The following is an 18,644-nucleotide window of genomic DNA, read 5'->3' as shown; positions in this document are numbered from 1 at the left end:
GAGGACTTGCGACCGGGCACGAGCGAGAACTCGTCGAAACGGAATTAGTTCCAGAGCCCTCTCTTCCCACGTGGAAAAGTAACTACCCACCAGAAGCAAGGGAAACTGCGATCGAAAGTCACAGTTTGACTGTTTCGCAAAATTACTGTATTCTCCGGATTTTATAAACTTGTCAAAAAATTTGTTTCGCGATTGGGATTAACGCGGATCCCAATAAATCGATGTCAGAAAATCGTAGACCAAGTTTTAGAGACTGATTGAAGCTTCGATCTTTAAATGCAGGCTGGTTTCAATCACGAGAAAAATTTTTCAATGTTTTTAGATCCGTTTTAATTTGTAACATTTTGGAGCAGAAAGCGTCTCCGATTTCCCGGTGGCTGCATAATGCAAAAAATTCTAGAGGAAAATAAACGCATTATAAAATAAATGTATTTGCAAAGATTTGAGGCATAGTTTGTGAAATGAATTAAAAAAATCAATTTGAACGAATTTAAGAGATCGTTGCAGTTTCAATAATTTCTGAAAAATTGGGAACTATTGAGACGCTTCTTGTAGTAACTGTATGAGCGTTTGATCGAGCAGATATTAATTTGTATTTCGTCTTTGTTCCAGGGAACTCCAAGGGAATAATATCTCGGTGATATTCAAGACGGACTTCGAGGACATGGCCACGCTGCGCGTCCTGTGAGTAGACGATCCGTTTCGTTGAGTAACCAAGCGAGTTAGGGCGGCTTTACCAACACCGGGCCGGTGTTGGCTTTGTGCTCGGCCACGTTTGCGAATAGAATTCAACGTTGCCGCGACTCCCAGCCTTCTGGGAGCGAAATGTTAACGAGTTTGCGGGAAATTCGGGACGGACTGTATTGTTTTAAGAAAATGGAAATTTAGTGGGGATGAACATTTCATTGCGCGTAATTTTCGGGGTCTCGCGGTGTTTGACGTGCTCGAGGGTGCCCGTGGGAATCGTTGCGCGCTGTTTCTTTGGAGTATCGTCAAATCTTATAATTACAGCTTGCTTCGCGCCTTTGTGATTACCAGAATTACTCGTCTCGCTTTGTTTTATTATTACCTGAACTGTTTAATGCAAAAATGGGGGTTTCCACGCTAGAATTGTAATTACAAAGTTATTACACGCCAAATTTTTCCGACAGTTATTTACCTAACTCAAATGAAATCCTATTTCTCTAGTATCAATATTTAAGAATAAAGTAAAATAATGAAAATTTTTTTTCTCGAGAAAGTTATAAACGACAGAGAAGTACTAGTCTTTCCAGGCATAAAGAAAATGGCGGTGTTGAACCAAACAGAGAAATATTGATTTTCACCACTTTTGGATTGAGTTATTATTTTCTGATAAAATAATAGTTATAAAGTTTCTGTGTGCATTTTGGTTTATATTTCTCTTGCAGCTGGCTATCGAATAACCAGATTCACACCATCGAGAGGGGCGCGTTCCAGGATTTAGTAGGCGTCGAGAAGCTACGCCTTAATAATAACCAGCTACGTCACCTGCCCGATCTTCTATTCAGCAACATGATGAACTTAAAGCGCCTGTAAGTATCGCAGATTTTGATGAAATTATGCTTCCGCTTCCCCCGTGCCTCCGCATTAATCGAATGCGACTATTGTAGCGCGAGACACTCTCGATTTTTCGTTTACGAGGACATTTTAAACGCGAACCAAGCATCCGAAAAATATGAAAAAAATATTGTAAGTGTATATTATGCATCTCTAACAAAAATCGGTAGTTATGATGCGAAGCAGTAAAAATATTAGAAGAACTTGAAAAATATTCTTACATTACTTCAAACCTATTAAGACAGAAAAGAAATTTCTATTTCCCTCCAGTGTGTTGCAATTTCATTTTCCGCAAATATCGGCTGTCTTCGTTTACAAATGATGGCCGGCGTAATGAACATTTTTAAAAGGACCATCTCTCCCGCACAAGTTTCGCCGGAATTGGTTCGCCCGCCTCGATTACGCTTCCTCGCTATTTGGCGGAGCGTTCCTCGGAACCCTTCTGCAGTTAGGCTTCTCTCGTTGCCGGGGCCATCGACTTATCCGCGGCGGATGAAGGATTATCAGGCGTCCGGATGCCCGTGAGAACCTGGCCGAAGCTCGCAACATAATACGTCCTTTTGTAAGCTGGCTGATCCCGGCCTTATCATCAGCGACTGTAGGTTACGTGTCCGAGGGCAGAGAGTGCCGTCTTCTCCGGATGATAGATGGCCCATCTCCATTTCCCGCCTCTCGTTTCGTCTGCCTTTTGTTTCGCCTTTTCGTACACACCCCCTCCCCCTCCACACACCCTCGAATCGCCTCGGCAGCGAGAAACGAAAGAAAAGATTTTTTTCCCCGGGTTTCTCGACCCGATCGAGAGCTAAAACGCGGAAGCACCGCGTTGTTTCCTCTCGATCCCGATGGAACCTTCTTTTTTCGCTCGTCCCCCCTAACCACCGGTTGATTGAGATTCAGGATCGGGAAGAATGCCGGAGGGAAACGAGGAGACCGACCTTCCAGTTAATCGGCGGATCGCATTCCTCTCAGACGGTGCTCGATCTTCCTCGAAGAAGCCCGCTTCTGATGTCGCGATCCGCTCATTTTCGTTTTCGGGGAAGACGGATGAAGTGTTGCGGCCTCTTTGTGTCCCCCCGGGCCGATAACTGGGTGCCCCGGAGCTGGGGTTACCGTGGAGGATGCTGGGTAACCGTTTCATTCCCGCGCGAAGCCTCCCTTTCACCAGATGCTTTGGTTTCTGAACGTCTTTTGCCTTTCTGTTCACGAAATCCTGAAAGAGACGATTTGTTGGACGAGGAGGTTCTCTTCAGCTTCTTTCGAACGTCAGAGGCATTGTCGTTCATCTGGAAGACTAATACTGACGATTTGAGTATGTACAGTTTCCACATTCCTTCGTCTTCATGCCCATCTTAATCCTTTTCACTGCCAGCGATGAACATACAAAAGAAAAAAGGTGCCAAAACTTTCTTGCCTTTCATTATTTTTTCATGATACTTTTATTGACATATTCGCGACATTTTTCTGCTTAAAACGATACCAAACACGGTACAGTTCGAAGCTTCCATACTCGTTTAATCCGCGATATAGTAGAACCTCGATTATCCGAACTGATCAGGAGGACGCGAATCTTCTTTGATAATAAAATAGTTACCTGGTTCATCGTGTTTGATTAAACAGAACCGAACAAGTTATGTTAAGAAACTGACTTTCCATAACTATTGCGGCGAAGAATTTTTGCAAGAGCAAAAATGAAAATGAATTGACAAGATTGTTGAACACACGTTCCGCGTCCTCCCGGCGGCCATCTTGCAGACGAGGGGATCTCTCTGCGGCAATTCCCTCGAAATGAAACGGCGCACATAAATGCATAGCAAGTCGATGGTTTTTCAACGGCGCGGGTCGGTCACGATAATGGATCCTCCGCGGTTTATTTAAACAGATAGCGTTGCGCGTCTCGCGTTGCCGCATCCGCCAGGACCTGTTCCCGATGCACGAGTTAACCCAGACGTTTGCGATGATAGGTTAGGGGTCTCGGTGCACGGTTCACCGTTGACCATCCATTGGCTCGGGACCCGTGGCCTGTAATTATGCTCGCCAGAGAGACCACGGTCAGAGTATCTAGACGAGACGAGAATGAGAAACAAAAATAGGAAATAGTGGCCACGGACACTGGCGGAGGAGGCTGAAAAAAACGAGGATACCTCAGATACGGTATCCCGAAGATTGCGAGCTGCGAATTTATGCCGGATACCCCACAATCTTTAATTAACTATTGCTGTATCTCTCGAATTGAGGGTTTGCGTGCGTTTCAAAGTAGGAGGGGAGTTCAAAAATTGGAGAAATTCAATAATCTTTTTTAGGTATGAAATTGTGTTTCCTTAAAAAAGCAATACGTACATCTTATTGTATGATGTTTCAATAGTACCTGCTAAAAATTTGAGCTTGATATTTCTAACTAGAATAACGTCTAGGATGGGAAAATGAGGGAAATTCAATAATTTTTTTTATATATAAAATTGTGTTTCCTTAAAAAAGCAATACGTACATCTTATTGTATGATGTTTCAATAGTACCTGCTAAAAATTTGAGCTTGATATTTCTAACTAGAATAACGTCTAGGATGGGAAAATGAGGGAAATTCAATAATTTTTTTTATATATAAAATTGTGTTTCCTTAAAAAATCAACATATACGTTTTATTGTATGATGTTTCAATAGTACCTGCCAAAAATTTTAGCCAAACAGCTTGAACTGAAAGAGTGTGACAGCCATTTTAGTTGGAACATATCTTTGGACAATTTAAAAATAGGAGAAATTTAATAAATTTTTTTCATGTATAAAATTGTATTTCCTTAAAAAAACACTATGTACGTTTTATTGTATGATGTTTCAATAGTACCTGCGAAAAATGTGAGCCAAACAGCTTGAACTGAAAGAGCGTGGCAGCCATTTTAGTTGGAACATATCTTTGGACAATTTAAAAATAGGAGAAATTTAATAAATTTTTTTCATGTATAAAATTGTATTTCCTTAAAAAAACAATATGTACGTTTTATTGTATGATGTTTCAATAGTACCTGCTAAAAATGTGAGCCAAACAGCTTGAACTGAAAGAGCGTGGCAGCCATTTTAGTTGGAACATATCTTTGGACAATTCAAAAATAGGAGAAATTCAATGATTCTTTTTATATATAAAATTGTATTTCCTTCAAAAAAGCAATACGCACGTCTTATTGTATGACGTTTGAATAGTGTTTGCTAAAAATTTGAGCTGGATAGCTCGAGCTGAAAGAGCGTGGCAGCCATTTTCCCGAGGGCATGTGCGCGATCGATCCGGTTTTTGAATTACCTTGGGCGACCTGTAACTTCGCCATTTTTGCGAATTCGACTGAAAAGTTTTGGGCCGGTGTTCCCGAAATATTACGCTGACGTTCGAAACTTTGCGATCCCGAATAAAATTCGGAAGATCGATGCATATTTTGAACGGAGCCCTGCGCGATGGAGGAAGCGGAATGGAGGAGAAAAAGGAGGATTTCATCTGGGCGGTGAGAGAAGGAAGAAATATCGCGTCGCTGACACGGTATTCCGAAGCTGTGAGCCGCGAACGTGTAGCAAGAACTGGCAGATTTAGACTCTCTGCTTACCGGAGGCAATCCTGAAAGCAATTACCGAATTTCGACCACGTAGACAAGCCCGGAGCAAAAGGAAGACGAGGCTCTTAGCGCTGCCAGTTTCATTTCGAACTGCTGTTGCGGCTTGATCATGATAAGTTCCTAATTTGAACGGGCAATTTGGTACGACCACGGGCAGAATGTTTCTATTGATAGCGATGCAGGTATTGCGGGAGATTGAACCCACCGGGCTCTTTCTTTCGCACGGTTCAGACTTTGTTGGCTCCCGGCGATCCCCTCGGCATCTAAATTCTAAGCCCTTCGTTCGCTAGAGAGATGCGGCCAGCTCCACCAGCATTCCACTTATTTTCTTCCCCGTGCTTGCGATTACGTGTTTGCGCCGGATGCATTGCTCGAATGCGCACCGTTCTGCAGTTGCGGCGCCTATAAAATTTAACACTATTTCCACTGCTGTTTTACTCGTATTTCGAAATCACCCCCTTTTTTATTGTACCACCAGGTACCGTACTCAAAAAAATAGATTTATTGAATACAGCGAATTCTCGATATATGTCAACAACACGGGTCTTCCCAGGGTCATGTGTCCTCCAGGAGACATACCCGAGCCGTGTTATGTTTACCGAAGCCTCTCGAGCTTCGGGGTATACCCCGCGGTAGTGGGGACAATTCCGCGACGTTTGTCATCCAGGCCTTGGCGACATATATCGAGAAATCACGTTTCTCTTCAATGCACCGCTTTGCAGTGTCAATAAATTTTTTTTTATACCTTTGGTAGAAATGACCGTACGTACCATAACAATTCTACCATGAATTCAAAAAATTCTTCTCACACACAAAATCAAACATAAGCGCGACGAAACAGCACATTAATTCGGAATTTCTTTTCCTTTTCGTTTGTGCCGAATCTTCGTGTAGGAAGAACGTTTTAAGCGCACAAACAAAGCCCCGAGTAAATCATTCATGTATTCGGATATGAAGTCAATGCCGCAAGAAAATGAACGGACGCGTAGTTCGAATACGTTGCATTTTACAATGCAACGGTATATACGCGAGTCCGAGAAGTGGTTTTCTATTTGATTCGGCCGTTCCGCCGGATTTTTCAGCAGCATGCCACGGAAAGAGAAATATTCTCTAAACGCATAAATAAACCGGAGAATAAATTATTCACGTATTCAGCTGAATAATACCGCAAGAAAACCACCTCAACAGGTATACAGCTCGAGCGGGGGAAAGAATGCGAGGCCACTGTATTTATTCAGAGGGCCTTTTTACAGATTTTATTCCGGGCGGAGGAGTCGCTTTAGAACGTCGCGGTCGCGCCGCGCGGCGGAATTTTATAAATGCATGGCAACGGCGCTCGGCTCAAAGTAATGACAAATGATGCGAGACGTTTTCATTCGCTCGGTCGCGTTGAAAACCCGTTGCCCCGGGCGATGTTTTTCAGTCGGCCGCGGCTGGCAAGATCGCGGAAGAATGAATTTCTATTATTTTCCGTGGTGAAATTTCCGCATCCAGCTGCCTCTCTCTCTCTCTCTCTCTCTCTCTCTCTCTCTCTCTCCATCTCTCTTTCGTAAAATAAATTCGTCGGTATTTCAATAATTTCGGAGCGCGTGAGACCGACAGATTAAACTCCCACCGCGCTCCAGCCAATCCAGAAAGCAATTACCGAATTTCGACGTAGCCGCTCCTTCACTGGAACTAACAAAAGGACCTTCTGGACCCTCGGCCCTCCTCTTCCTCGCAGCTCGATCCCGAATGTTGCTGCCACTGTGCTTTGTGCCAGCGCGATAAGAGCCCGGCTGAAACGAGAACGGATTGATAGCGTCGGGATCATAAGAGTCGCGATATTTTTCTTCCCTCGCGACTTTTCGTTATCGGGTTGCTGAAAATCATGGGTCGAGAAGAACATTACCTTCGTATTCATAGCTAGTGGACATAGCTAGTGGCTTTGTGTTCTAAGTAGACTTCCATTTCTTTCCCTTCCCCACCTTGCTATGCTTACCCCTCTAGAGATTCACTCCACCTTGATCCTTCCCCTTCATTTATTCTTCAAACGAAATAAGTGAAACTAAATAGTATCGAACGTGAAAATATGAAACCCAGTACAGTGATTTCTTTATATATGTCGCCCAGACTTGGATGACAAATGTCCAGAGATTGACTCCCCCCTTCTCCTTGATCCTTCCCCTCAATCTATTCTTCGAACGAAATAAGTGAAACTCGTATCAAACGTGTCAAATATTTCGAAAATATGAAACCCAGATTTCTTTATATATGTCGCCCAGAATTGGATGATAAATGTCCAGAGATTGACTCCCCCCTTCTCCTTGATCCTTCCCCTCAATCTATTCTTCGAACGAAATAAGTGAAACTCGTATCAAACGTGTCAAATATTTCGAAAATATGAAACCCAGATTTCTTTATATATGTCGCCCAGACTTGGATGATAAATGTCCAGAGATTGACTCCCCCCTTCTCCTTGATCCTTCCCCTCAATCTATTCTTCGAACGAAATAAGTGAAACTCGTATCAAACGTGTCAAATATTTCGAAAATATGAAACCCAGATTTCTTTATATATGTCGCCCAGACTTGGATGATAAATGTCCAGAGATTGACTCCCCCCTTCTCCTTGATCCTTCCCCTCAATCTATTCTTCGAACGAAATAAGTGAAACTCGCATCAAACGTGTCAAATATTTCGAAAATATGAAACCCAGATTTCTTTATATATGTCGCCCAGAATTGGATGATAAATGTCCAGAGATTGACTCCCCCTTCTCCTTGATCCTTCCCCTCAATCTATTCTTCGAACGAAATAAGTGAAACTCGCATCAAACGTGTCAAATATTTCGAAAATATGAAACTCGGTACAGTGATTTCTCTATATATGTCGCCGAGACCTGGGTGATAAATGTCCAGAGATTCACTCCCCCTTCTCCTTGATCCTTCCCCTCAATCTATTCTTCGAACGAAATAAGTGAAACTCGCATCAACCGTGACAAATATTTCGAAAATATGAAACTCGGTACAGTGATTTCTCTGTATATGTCGCCGAGACCTGGATGATAAATGTCGCGAAATTATCCGCACTACCGCGGGGTATACCCCGTGAGGGGCCGCGAAGCTCGAGAGGTCTCGGTAAGCATAACACGGCTCCTGGACGATACCTGACGTAGTTGACATATATCGAGAATTCACTGTATTCGGATCGTCCTCCCTGCAGCCACCCTAAACAAACGTAGTCTCGCCACGAGTCAACCCACACTGAAAGCAGTCGCATTGAATGTCGAGTAGTAGCAGCGTCGAACAAAACGTCTGGTCGTCCTGTAAATGTTAGTGGAAAAACTCCGGGGCCAGGTTACAACCGGTAACAACAATCCTGGCCGGTCGACACACGTGTAGCACGAGCTCGCCGGCAATGATTCCGGTCCGCGGAATGCCATAGATATCGTTTCACGGGTCACCGATCCTCGGTCCGGTCGAAATCGGTCCGTCTTATTCGCGACGAAATGGTACGCGGCCGTAAATATTCGCGAACGATGCGTTCCTGCGGCTTAAATCAGCGCGTCGCGTCCGCCGCTGTCAAAGCGACACGGTGGAACGTTTGTCCCGGTTATTATCGGCTTAAGTGTACAGCGAACAAATGTTATTGCGTCGTAAATACAAGCTTGTACGTTGCCACGGAGCGTAGCCGGGGTATCGCGTTTCAAACCGGCGCAATATGCTTACACGACGGAGTGATACTAATCAGCCGGAGTGTCCGCGCCCCTTTCCATTGTGTCAAACCATTTATTACCAGGCGAGGAGTTTCGTCCTCTTATACCACCTCGGAAACTCCGCGGCTTTCTACGTACGAGCGATGGGTTAATCACACGTTTCGCCGAAAGGGGGACGACCCATCCGCGGCGAGGTACACGTCTCCGCGAGATCATCGGGAATCATTTCAACGATGACGTCCCCGATGCATCGGGCATTCCAACAAACTGCGCCCACGCGCGATTGTTTCCGAGGATTAACGTCCTGACGCGCGAATTAAGTGATATTCGATCTGACCGGAGATATTCATTACTTGACGAACCTTCGTCACTCGCGAGCCTGTCTCTACTCCTTTTTCTGAGATTTTTTGGACTGTTGATTCTGCAACTTTTGGTACGCCAAGATGTTCATTCTAATATTCTTCACCTTGGAAACCCAGAAATTTGTAACATTTCACAATCTTATACATCTTGACCAGAAAATACCAAAAATCGATGTTTCCCATCAGCTTTGACCACGCATAACTTTTGAACCAGCGAATTCCTCGCGTCAAAACTACGATTTTTGGCATTTACTCGTCAAGATGTACAAGATTATCCAGTAAAAAGTTAAAAATTTCTGGGTTGCCAAGGTGAAGTTTAACCTACTTTTCGACTGGATGTTTGGAAAAAAAGAAAAATTGGTACACAAGTCGGATTTCCATGCATTTATGAATAGATTTTCTGAGTGAAATATAAAATAGTGAAACATCTGAAAAACCTAAAAATCAAAATTATTAAGGGATGAGACCATCTTTCAATTTTTATATAAACAGTTTTTATTTTGCACGAACAATGTAAAATGACTTGTAAAAATTGTAGACGAATGTATTTATGAATTATCTATAAAATTTCAATATTCTGAATGGACGTATTCCCCGTGAGACTATTAATTAACAATTCATTGTTTGGAGATGTTTGACAGTTCCGCTGGGAATTTGCGCAGACTGTGCTGTTCGTGAAAGTCTGCGGATTCTGTCTCGTCACTACAATACAGGACAGAGGTTATCGCATAAACTTTTCAGACGATGGCCTACATACCACCCACACACGCGCATATATACACACGCGGAAGTGCGCGCGTTCGGTTCGTGAAACCCGCCGCGCTCGCGCGTATCTTTTCCATTCAGTCTTGAATTTCTTTTCTGCCGGCTGCTCGTAAAGCTGTGTTTCGCCAAAAAGAGAAAGAAAAAGAAAAAAAGGATCGAAGTTTCTTACCGGGGGATGGTTTTGCGCAAAAAATTAAATCCGAGCTCGGAATTCTACGCGTTCCGGTTCTGTGTAAGCAGAAACTCGTGCGAAATGGCACACGGTAATTAATACCACTTTTTTTCGCGAGTTGAGCGGAAGTCTCTTGCGTTTGTTCGTGGTTTTTCCTATGGTAAAATGTAAGACCGGAATCGCTATTATTTTAACTGCCACTTTTTGTTGTAACATTCGCTTCTGAGCGTTTCGAGATGAAATTGATTGTAAGTTCCCGGAAATTTGAATTTTGAGGGGTTTGAAATTTTTTTTCAAATTTCTTTTTTTTTTTGGATTGCTTTAACAGCAATCTTTAAATTGTTATGGGGGCCACTTGGGAAATTATACGTTAATTCGTTCGTTCATTAGGGAGCGATTAGGGAAGTACCATTTTCCCCATTTTCGTTTCTAGTTATTAGACTGCGGGTTTTATGCGCGAGAAAAATTAGTAGAAGGAATTTCAAGCAATAAACAATATTTAAGAATATCAACGTATTAGTTTCGCTTGCAATTGATGCAAACAATTTTTATTTTGCATATAGATGCGCAGTCTATTAATTATAATAATTGCATGCACAAGTAGATATTTACTAAATAAAGAAGAAGAATTTAATTAGAGGATTAGAATGAAGATGATATCCAAAAATTTAACCAAGAAATGCAACGATATCAAATGTCAACAGACATCTCTCAAAAAGTTGCCATTTCTATGACGAACATTGCAGACGGCTACTAAATTTCAATTTCCACAATTGCTCGCAAAATAGAACAAATATTCCATAAAAACTGTTATCATACAGAACCCAATAATATAAAATATCAGCAGACATATAAAAAAGGTGCCATTTTCCTCCAAATACTACAGGCAGCTCCAAACTTTTAATTTTAATAGTCGCACAAGCACTGAGACCATGGCCAAATGGAGACCGGAAAAAATTGTACCCAAAGGACCCAACTGCAAGCGCTAACGAACTCTTTAAAACGGTACCATTTTCTCGAATTTCGGCATAAAAATTGCACAGGACGTTCCCCGAAAAAAAGGGGGGTGGAAAAACCCTTCGCCAGTGGGTTAAAGGTGGCATGAATGAAACGTGGATGCGGGGCCGGCGAAACTTCCGCTGAATATTCATCAGGACAGCTCTCGGGTGGTGGAAAATGGGGAAAACGGTGGAAACGAGGGAAACGGGTCTTCGGTTTCGCGGAAACCGAGCCGTCACGTGAGCTCCGTAGGAAATGGTCACTCTTTACCGGTGTAACGACCCCGTGAAACCTTAAAGAAATCCATAGTCTGGCCACGTGACCGGTGCACGTGCACACGGTCACACGTGAGCCGGCCGCAATTTCCCAGGGAGCTGCAGTGCCACTGGATCCGTAGGATCGCGGTGACACTCGGCAACTTTTTGAATAATTTACCGAGAATGTAGAGCGAACTCGACGCTGACTGGGACAAAGTACGCCAACGCGTCTCTCTCTCTCTCTCTCTCTCTCTCTCTCTTTCTCTCTCTCTATTTCTCTCTCTCTGTGTGTGCAAGCTTGTCGAGAGGGAAGTTCGAAAGGTCGACGCACCGGCCATTACCATGCAACTCCGCCGTGTAATTGATCGATGCCCCGATGTCTTCGAGGGTTTCTTCGAGACTCGTTCTCGATTATGTAATCGACTGTCTTGTTGCCACGCGCCGACGACGAAGCCGAGATTGCTTTTCCCCTGTCGCGTCGCGAACATTCAGAAACGTTGCCGACGAGCAGCCATTTTCTTGAGGCTCAAAAATCGAATGTTAGCCGACAACGTGTGGAGTTAAAACAATTTTTCGATCGCTATAACTGGGCGAAAAATGGTCACTCGGGTCCAATGTGTGTTGACCAATTCAACATTTATCTCGCGCAAAATGGCACGAGTCTATAAATAATATGTTTCTAACCAAGTGCTTGAGTTCTAGGCGATTTTTAATCCGTTAAAAAATTTTACCAAATTATTATTGTTAACCAGTTAACTGTTTCGACCTTTTTGAAAAATGTGTACCTAAGTTGAGTCGTAACAATAAACCGTATAGCGGTTTCGACGAGTATGCTCGTCATAAAACAAAATATTGCCATTTCTTCACGACGAGTATACTCGTCCAAAACAGCTAACTGGTTAAAATAGGGGAGCTATTTTAACAAAAAATTGTTTATTTCTCTGTTTCAGGGATCTCAGTAACAATCAAATCACCACTATCGGACCAAAGACGCTCAGAGGAATTTCGTCCCTGAAATACCTGTAAGTAACGTTCTCTTTTTTCATTGAACATTTAGACCCTCATAAATTATGCTTTCATAAAAATATATAAGAGCATTGTTCGGCTTTGTTAAAATTTTCTAGAACTAACCGGAAATGTTTCTCGAGTATCTCGTCGATGTTTAGCTTTATTGTTTAACAATTTCTGCGCGAGCAACCGATGCGTATAAAGCCGTCCTGGCGGCAGTAATGTATTTACAGGAGACTCGTCGAAATATTGAAGAAGATTTTCCCTGGTATAATTGGAGGGTCGCACGCGAGAAAAAGAGTTAAGCTAGTGGAATAGGTCAACGATATCACTCCCGGTTCAGTAGCGTATCCTGGCCTGGTCGGACATGTCGATGCGAGACAAGCTAATTCCACTTTAATTTAAAATTCTCCGCCGGCGTAAAAAGATAGTTCGAAGGAATATAAAATGGACATTTCGAAGCTCGTTCTCGCGGCACTCGGTTTTCTTGCTTTACTGCCTTCTTCGGGCCGGTCCATAATTAATTACCGTTCCTGTAGCTGTACCGGCTTTTTATAGTGCGACGGTTTTTTTTCCCCTCGAATCCGCCCATCGACTCTGCCGTGATATTAAAAATATAAAAAGAGGCCGGGGCCCTGTCTCGCGAGCCGAATGCCCCGTCACTTATTGATGCAAAATCGAACGTAAACTCGACGAAGATATAAAACGCCGTTTAAATTTTAACCGTGTGGAACCCGGGGGGCCGACGTCTCTCTCATAAATCATTCGCTTTTCCAGGCTACTCGACAACAACGTGCTGACCTGCATCGATGAGGCGTCGATACGAGAACTGAAGGATCTGGAAATACTGTAAGCGAACGAAACATTCGTCCGGAAATTTGTTCCGCACGAAATTCCACACGAAATCGATAAACTGGGCTAAACTTCACTTGGGAAACCCAGAAATTTTAAACTTTTTACTATACAATCCTGCAGATGTTGACGAGAAAATGCCAAAAGCCGAAGTTTTAAGGCGAGGAATTCACCGGTTCAAAAGTTATATCAATATTACTTTAAAAAGTTGAAAATTTCTGGGTTCCCGAGGTGAAGTCGAACTATTATTGACGACTGTCGTACTTCGATTGATGTATTTTCATTTGTATTCGATATTTACTACTTATTATTCGCAGGATGCTGAATAATAACAAATTGACAACGCTGGGGAAGGAAATGCTGAACGGCCTGTCGCAGTTACGAACGCTGAAGCTCGTTGACAACGCGCTCGCTTGCGACTGTCATTTGGCCTGGCTGGCACGTCATTTCAAAACGCATCCTCGATTAGGCCAACACACACGCTGCGCCTCACCGATTCAGCTGAAAGATCGAAGTATTGCCGATCTAGAGGTACGCATATCGCTGAACAATTATCACTCTTTTCTGTCAAAACATCATTTACTCACGAGACACGCACGAAATTCATCTTCCTCGTTCAACAATTTCAAATTTCGCGTAAACAAATTTAATACGCACCTGAAAGATATAGGAGATCTTGATGATATTTTCTTTATATATCTAAATCAATTTTCTAAAAGTTTTATACAATTTTTCCTATATATTTGTAGTGTTTAAAAATTACTTTCGTCGCAATGAATTAGATTGAATAGCACTGTAAACATCGTTATGGTGTCTAGAGTGTTTGTTGGTCGATTGTTTGAAATAATTTTAATTGAATCTGCTAAATGCGAACCACAAGGAATAGTTCGAACAACATTTTCCGCAGCGTTCTCGTTGCAATTTCTTCGATTCAATCTCGCGACCGACAAGCCCGCGAAGTAGCCGCAGCATGAAAGTTCTATTTTATTTATTAAGAAAAAGTCGGTGAAACGTCGACCGGTACTTTATCGGCGGCCAATTAATTAAACACCGGGCTGCTATCTCGCTCGATGATTCACGTAACGTCGCGGCTCTCGAACCTTTACTAGAACGGTCACGGCTGCCGTATTATCACCTAAGCAGAGTTTCGAACTGGCGTTCCTCTTTGACGGAAAAATTCTTGCGTTCCCACAAAGGAGCACGAGTTCAAGTGTTCGGGGCCGGTTGAACGCGCAGGATCCGAATGCAGCGCGGAACCGCAGTGCCCGCATCCGTGCAAATGCGCTAATGGTATCGTCGACTGCAGGGAGAATTCTTTGACGAAAGTGCCCACCCACCTTCCCGAGGACACCATCGACCTGTTCGTAAACGAGATTGTCTCCTACTCGTCGCCGCACAGTTGCCAAATCTCCGAGTTCGAGACGCGATATTGATGGAAACTTTGCAATTAACCGAGCCAACGCGGCGCGCCATTGCCGAGTTAACCGGGGACCTCGATGTTTCAGTCACTCCGGAATTTTTCAGCAAATGCACTTCATTTGTTCATATTTTTAGCGATAATGCTCCGATTTTCCTTTTTGTTTCTTCTCGAAATTTTTTGATTGAAGTTATCGATATTTGAACCGCCATAATTTCGTTCAAGATAATAGTTAAAGAATAAATTTCTGCTCATCTCAAAGCTCGAAGCATAAATATATTTCTTTTAGGAAACTAGTGTGCGTCAAAAAATTCTAATTAGTATAGCTGTGAATTAAATTTTGTAATTTCTGTCGTCAATGTGTGACCATTAAAGCGAAAATAGGTGTACCATAAATACAAATTATTTTTGTTGGCAACCAGTGGCGCCAAAAAATTCTAATTAGGATAGAAATGAAATTAAATTTTGATACTTTTGTTACTAGTATGTGACCATTAGAGCGAACATAGGCGCAGAATAAATATAGATCACTTTTGTAGGAAACTAGTGAGCGCCAAAAAAATTCTGATTAGGTCAGCTATGAAATTAAATTTTGATGAATTTGTTACTGGTATGTGACCATTAGAGCGAACATAGGCGCAGAATAAATATAGATCATTTTGGTAGGAAACTAGTGGGAGCCAAAAAAACTGTAATTAGGTCAGCTTTGAAATTAAATTTTGATTATTCTGTTACTAGTATGTGACCATTAGAGCGAACATATTCGCAGAATAAATATAGATCACTTTGGTAGGAAACTAGTGGGAGCCAAAAAAACTGTAATTAGGTCAGCTTTGAAATTAAATTTTGATGATTTTTACAGCGAACATAGGCGCAGAATAAATATAAATTACTATTGTAGTAAACTAGTGAGCGCCAAAAAAATTCTAATTAGAAGCGCTATGAATTAAATCGTAGTGGAAGGGGTTAGGAAAATATGGCACAAAGTTTCGTGAATTTTCTTATCGATTCGTTGATCGCAACGCTCTCGAAAGCGACAATAAAAATCGGAATCGTTTGGCAACTGTTGCTCGGTGGAATCGAAACGTACGGCGCCGATCGGCGATTTGTTAATTTATTTGTTCTCTGTTCGAATCGTTCACAGCCGATTGGAGCAGAACAGCATCACGGAGATCCCGCCGAAAGCTTTCTCCCCGTACCGGAAGCTGCGCAGCATGTGAGTGACGTTCGCAATTTATCCGTTTCTGGCGTTGCATATTAAAATCGCGGCCGTTGCGCCGCTCCGATAACGTTTAACGTTTGATATTCTTTCATTTATCCGTTCGCAGCGACCTCTGCAACAATCAGATCAAAAAAGTGGCGGCGGATGCGTTCCACGGACTGAAATCCCTGAAATCACTGTACGTACGAAACCGCGCGAGCGCGCGCGCGCGCGCACGAGAGATAAAACGCATGACGTGTTCACGATTGACGGGTTAACGTTTGCATAACCGCGTTGATTTTTCAGCGTGCTGTACGGGAACAAGATCACCGAGCTGCCGAGCGGTTTGTTTCAGGGATTGACCAATCTGGAAGTGCTGTAAGTGAACCACCGTCAAATTAGACAATTTTTTACGGTCTTACTTGATGATTGTCTTCGAATAACAAAAATTAAATGTTTAAATCACAGATTTACGGTAGGAAGGCTTAGATAAAGCTGCTTTGCCAATTTAATAATTCATTTTCAACCATTTTGAAATTGCAACTTTCTCCAATTTTCTCCAATAGCGTTTATTATGCACACATGCAGAGCGTTTCACCTACAACAAACCACCCAATTATCTTCCCCAGTCTTAAAAATAAGTTTCATATCAATTTAAATATTTCGCAGATGTTCAAAATTGAAATTGAAACTTACTGTTTGAAGTGATCTGATAAATATAAAGATGAAGGTCTTTTGAAGGTCATGTAACGTTACTTATAACATTCAAGTCGAAAAACGTACAAACACATAGTAAATGAGCTACTTGGAACGTCACTATTTAGATATTAAGTAATTAGGTGCGTAGCCAGTATTAGGTGAAACACCCTGTACAGATCTACACATGTTTTTGGATTTTAGATTGTTTGTTTACATTTTGGAGGTTCGGATTTCTGAACAATCGGGTCGCGTTTGTCACCTCTTTGACACTCGACGCCTTTCGTTCTGCGTTTCCGGTTTCCAGATAGCGGCTCGCGAACATGATCGAGCTCTTTGAGTTCGATTTTTCTTTATCCTCGATAGCGGACGAGATTGTCGCTGACAGCCAGCCCTTCGTCCCGTAAAGGGCGGCAATTGACAAAGCGAAATCACCTTTCCAGGTTGCTGAACGCCAACGAGATATCCTGCATACGGACCGATCTGTTCCGAGATCTCACCAGCCTGACACTGTTGTCCCTGTACGATAACAACATCAGATCCCTGGCCAATGGAACTTTCGCCAATCTGCGAAGCATTAAAACGCTGTTTGTATCCCGCCATTGAACCGTTAATTTATACAAATTACCGTGGCTCTAGCGATCCGAGGGCGCACGCGTCCGCCCATTCCCCGAATCGAATCGAATCGAATCGAATCGAATCGCGAATCCGTGTCACTGAGCTTTTTGCTAATTGTCCGGGAGCTTCCTGAACGATCCCCTTGTTTACTCGACAACATCTCTACGAACTTGCCGAAAACAAAATCGTTTCGAATTTTTCTCCTCGTTTCAGACGGATTTGTTCACCCCCGGTCTGCCTAAATTATTTTTACACGCGATTCTATATATTTTTATTATTCAGATTTCAAATGTCGGTTTAAAGATTGATCTAGCTTCGGAAACCCTTGTGCAGTTTAATTTTGCAAAAATATAGAAATTTGATTGGGGTTAATTAACCCTCGGACTCCTGCCAGCTCTATGCCTAGTCATTTCTGACCCCACACCGATACTTCACTAATACAGTTTCATTCCGATATAAGACGATGCCTAGGGACCGGCTTTCGTCCTATTTCGAACGAAGAAGAGATTTTCTTATATCGAAATAAATAGCGTCGTATCGGAATAAAATTGTATACATCGAGCTTGTACCCACGCGACGGGCCAGGAATGACTTATGTTATACGGAGTGTTAAAAAAATTAAAAAATTGCAAAAACGTAGTTATTTGTCGCGAGGGTTGAAAAGAAGCGTTTCCCAGTTTTGCCGTAACGAAATTCTTCCCGGGGGTGTCTAGTTCGAGTGAAGGGTGTCAGGTTAAGCTGCAGAAGGGTTAACCGAATTTCCGTCGACGCGAAAATGCCCGGAGAAATTTCGCGCGACGCTTGCACTAGTCTCCTCGCGAAAAGCAGAAACGAAAACGGGATCGCGTCCGAGCGGTTGCGCAGCGTCGCCGATGTTGCATTTGAAAGAAACGTTTACTCGATTTCTCGCAGACATTTGGCAATGAATCCGCTGATCTGCGATTGCAATCTGCGCTGGCTGAGCGCGTACCTGCACGCCCACCCGATCGAGACCTCGGGGGCGATGTGCAAATCTCCGAAGAGGGCGCAGAAGCATAAGATCAATTCGATGCCGGACGACGAGTTCAAATGTAAGGGTAAGCACGACTCGATTTTTCCGATATTTTATCTCGCCTGTACGCTTCGACGGAACACGGACACAGGTCGGTAACACGTCAACATGTTTTCACGTCATCCGCGAACCGCATCATCCAATCGCGAAATCAATATACAAGGTGCGCGAGCCGATCGTTGCAGCCTCTTTGCTCTCCGTTAAACACGTTAACCCTTAACTGCGCTCTAATAATGCAATCATTCGATCGAATTACATTCAATACCTCGTCTCCATCGAAATTGTACATAGAAACGTGATGGAAAAATTTAATCCAGAAATAATTATATTATTAATAGTTACACGTTAAATATTTTTTTATCCCGCCATCCGTGCATTC

General features: G+C 42.8%; 1 protein-coding gene across 2 annotated transcripts in view; it reads left to right on the top strand.

The window, feature by feature from the left end:
• The window catches only part of Sli (slit guidance ligand), a 689,366-nt gene that overhangs the window by 642,879 nt on the left and 27,843 nt on the right, over positions 1–18,644 (top strand). Inside the window, exons 3-13 of one of the 2 annotated variants that reach the window (XM_076788604.1) lie at positions 613–684; positions 1,410–1,553; positions 12,373–12,444; positions 13,208–13,279; positions 13,600–13,813; positions 14,479–14,642; positions 15,844–15,915; positions 16,028–16,099; positions 16,207–16,278; positions 17,040–17,183; positions 18,127–18,290. In XM_076788604.1, the coding sequence (XP_076644719.1) occupies positions 613–684; positions 1,410–1,553; positions 12,373–12,444; positions 13,208–13,279; positions 13,600–13,813; positions 14,479–14,642; positions 15,844–15,915; positions 16,028–16,099; positions 16,207–16,278; positions 17,040–17,183; positions 18,127–18,290 (1,262 nt within the window). The remainder of the gene's footprint in view (positions 1–612; positions 685–1,409; positions 1,554–12,372; positions 12,445–13,207; positions 13,280–13,599; positions 13,814–14,478; positions 14,643–15,843; positions 15,916–16,027; positions 16,100–16,206; positions 16,279–17,039; positions 17,184–18,126; positions 18,291–18,644) is intronic. The other variant, XM_076788603.1, reaches the window with a different exon arrangement.

This window comes from Halictus rubicundus, chromosome 5, assembly GCF_050948215.1.
Source record: "Halictus rubicundus isolate RS-2024b chromosome 5, iyHalRubi1_principal, whole genome shotgun sequence".
NCBI lineage: Eukaryota > Metazoa > Arthropoda > Insecta > Hymenoptera > Halictidae > Halictus > Halictus rubicundus.
The sequence above is the reverse complement of the archived record's forward strand: the minus strand, read 5'-3'. Positions and strand labels throughout refer to the sequence as shown.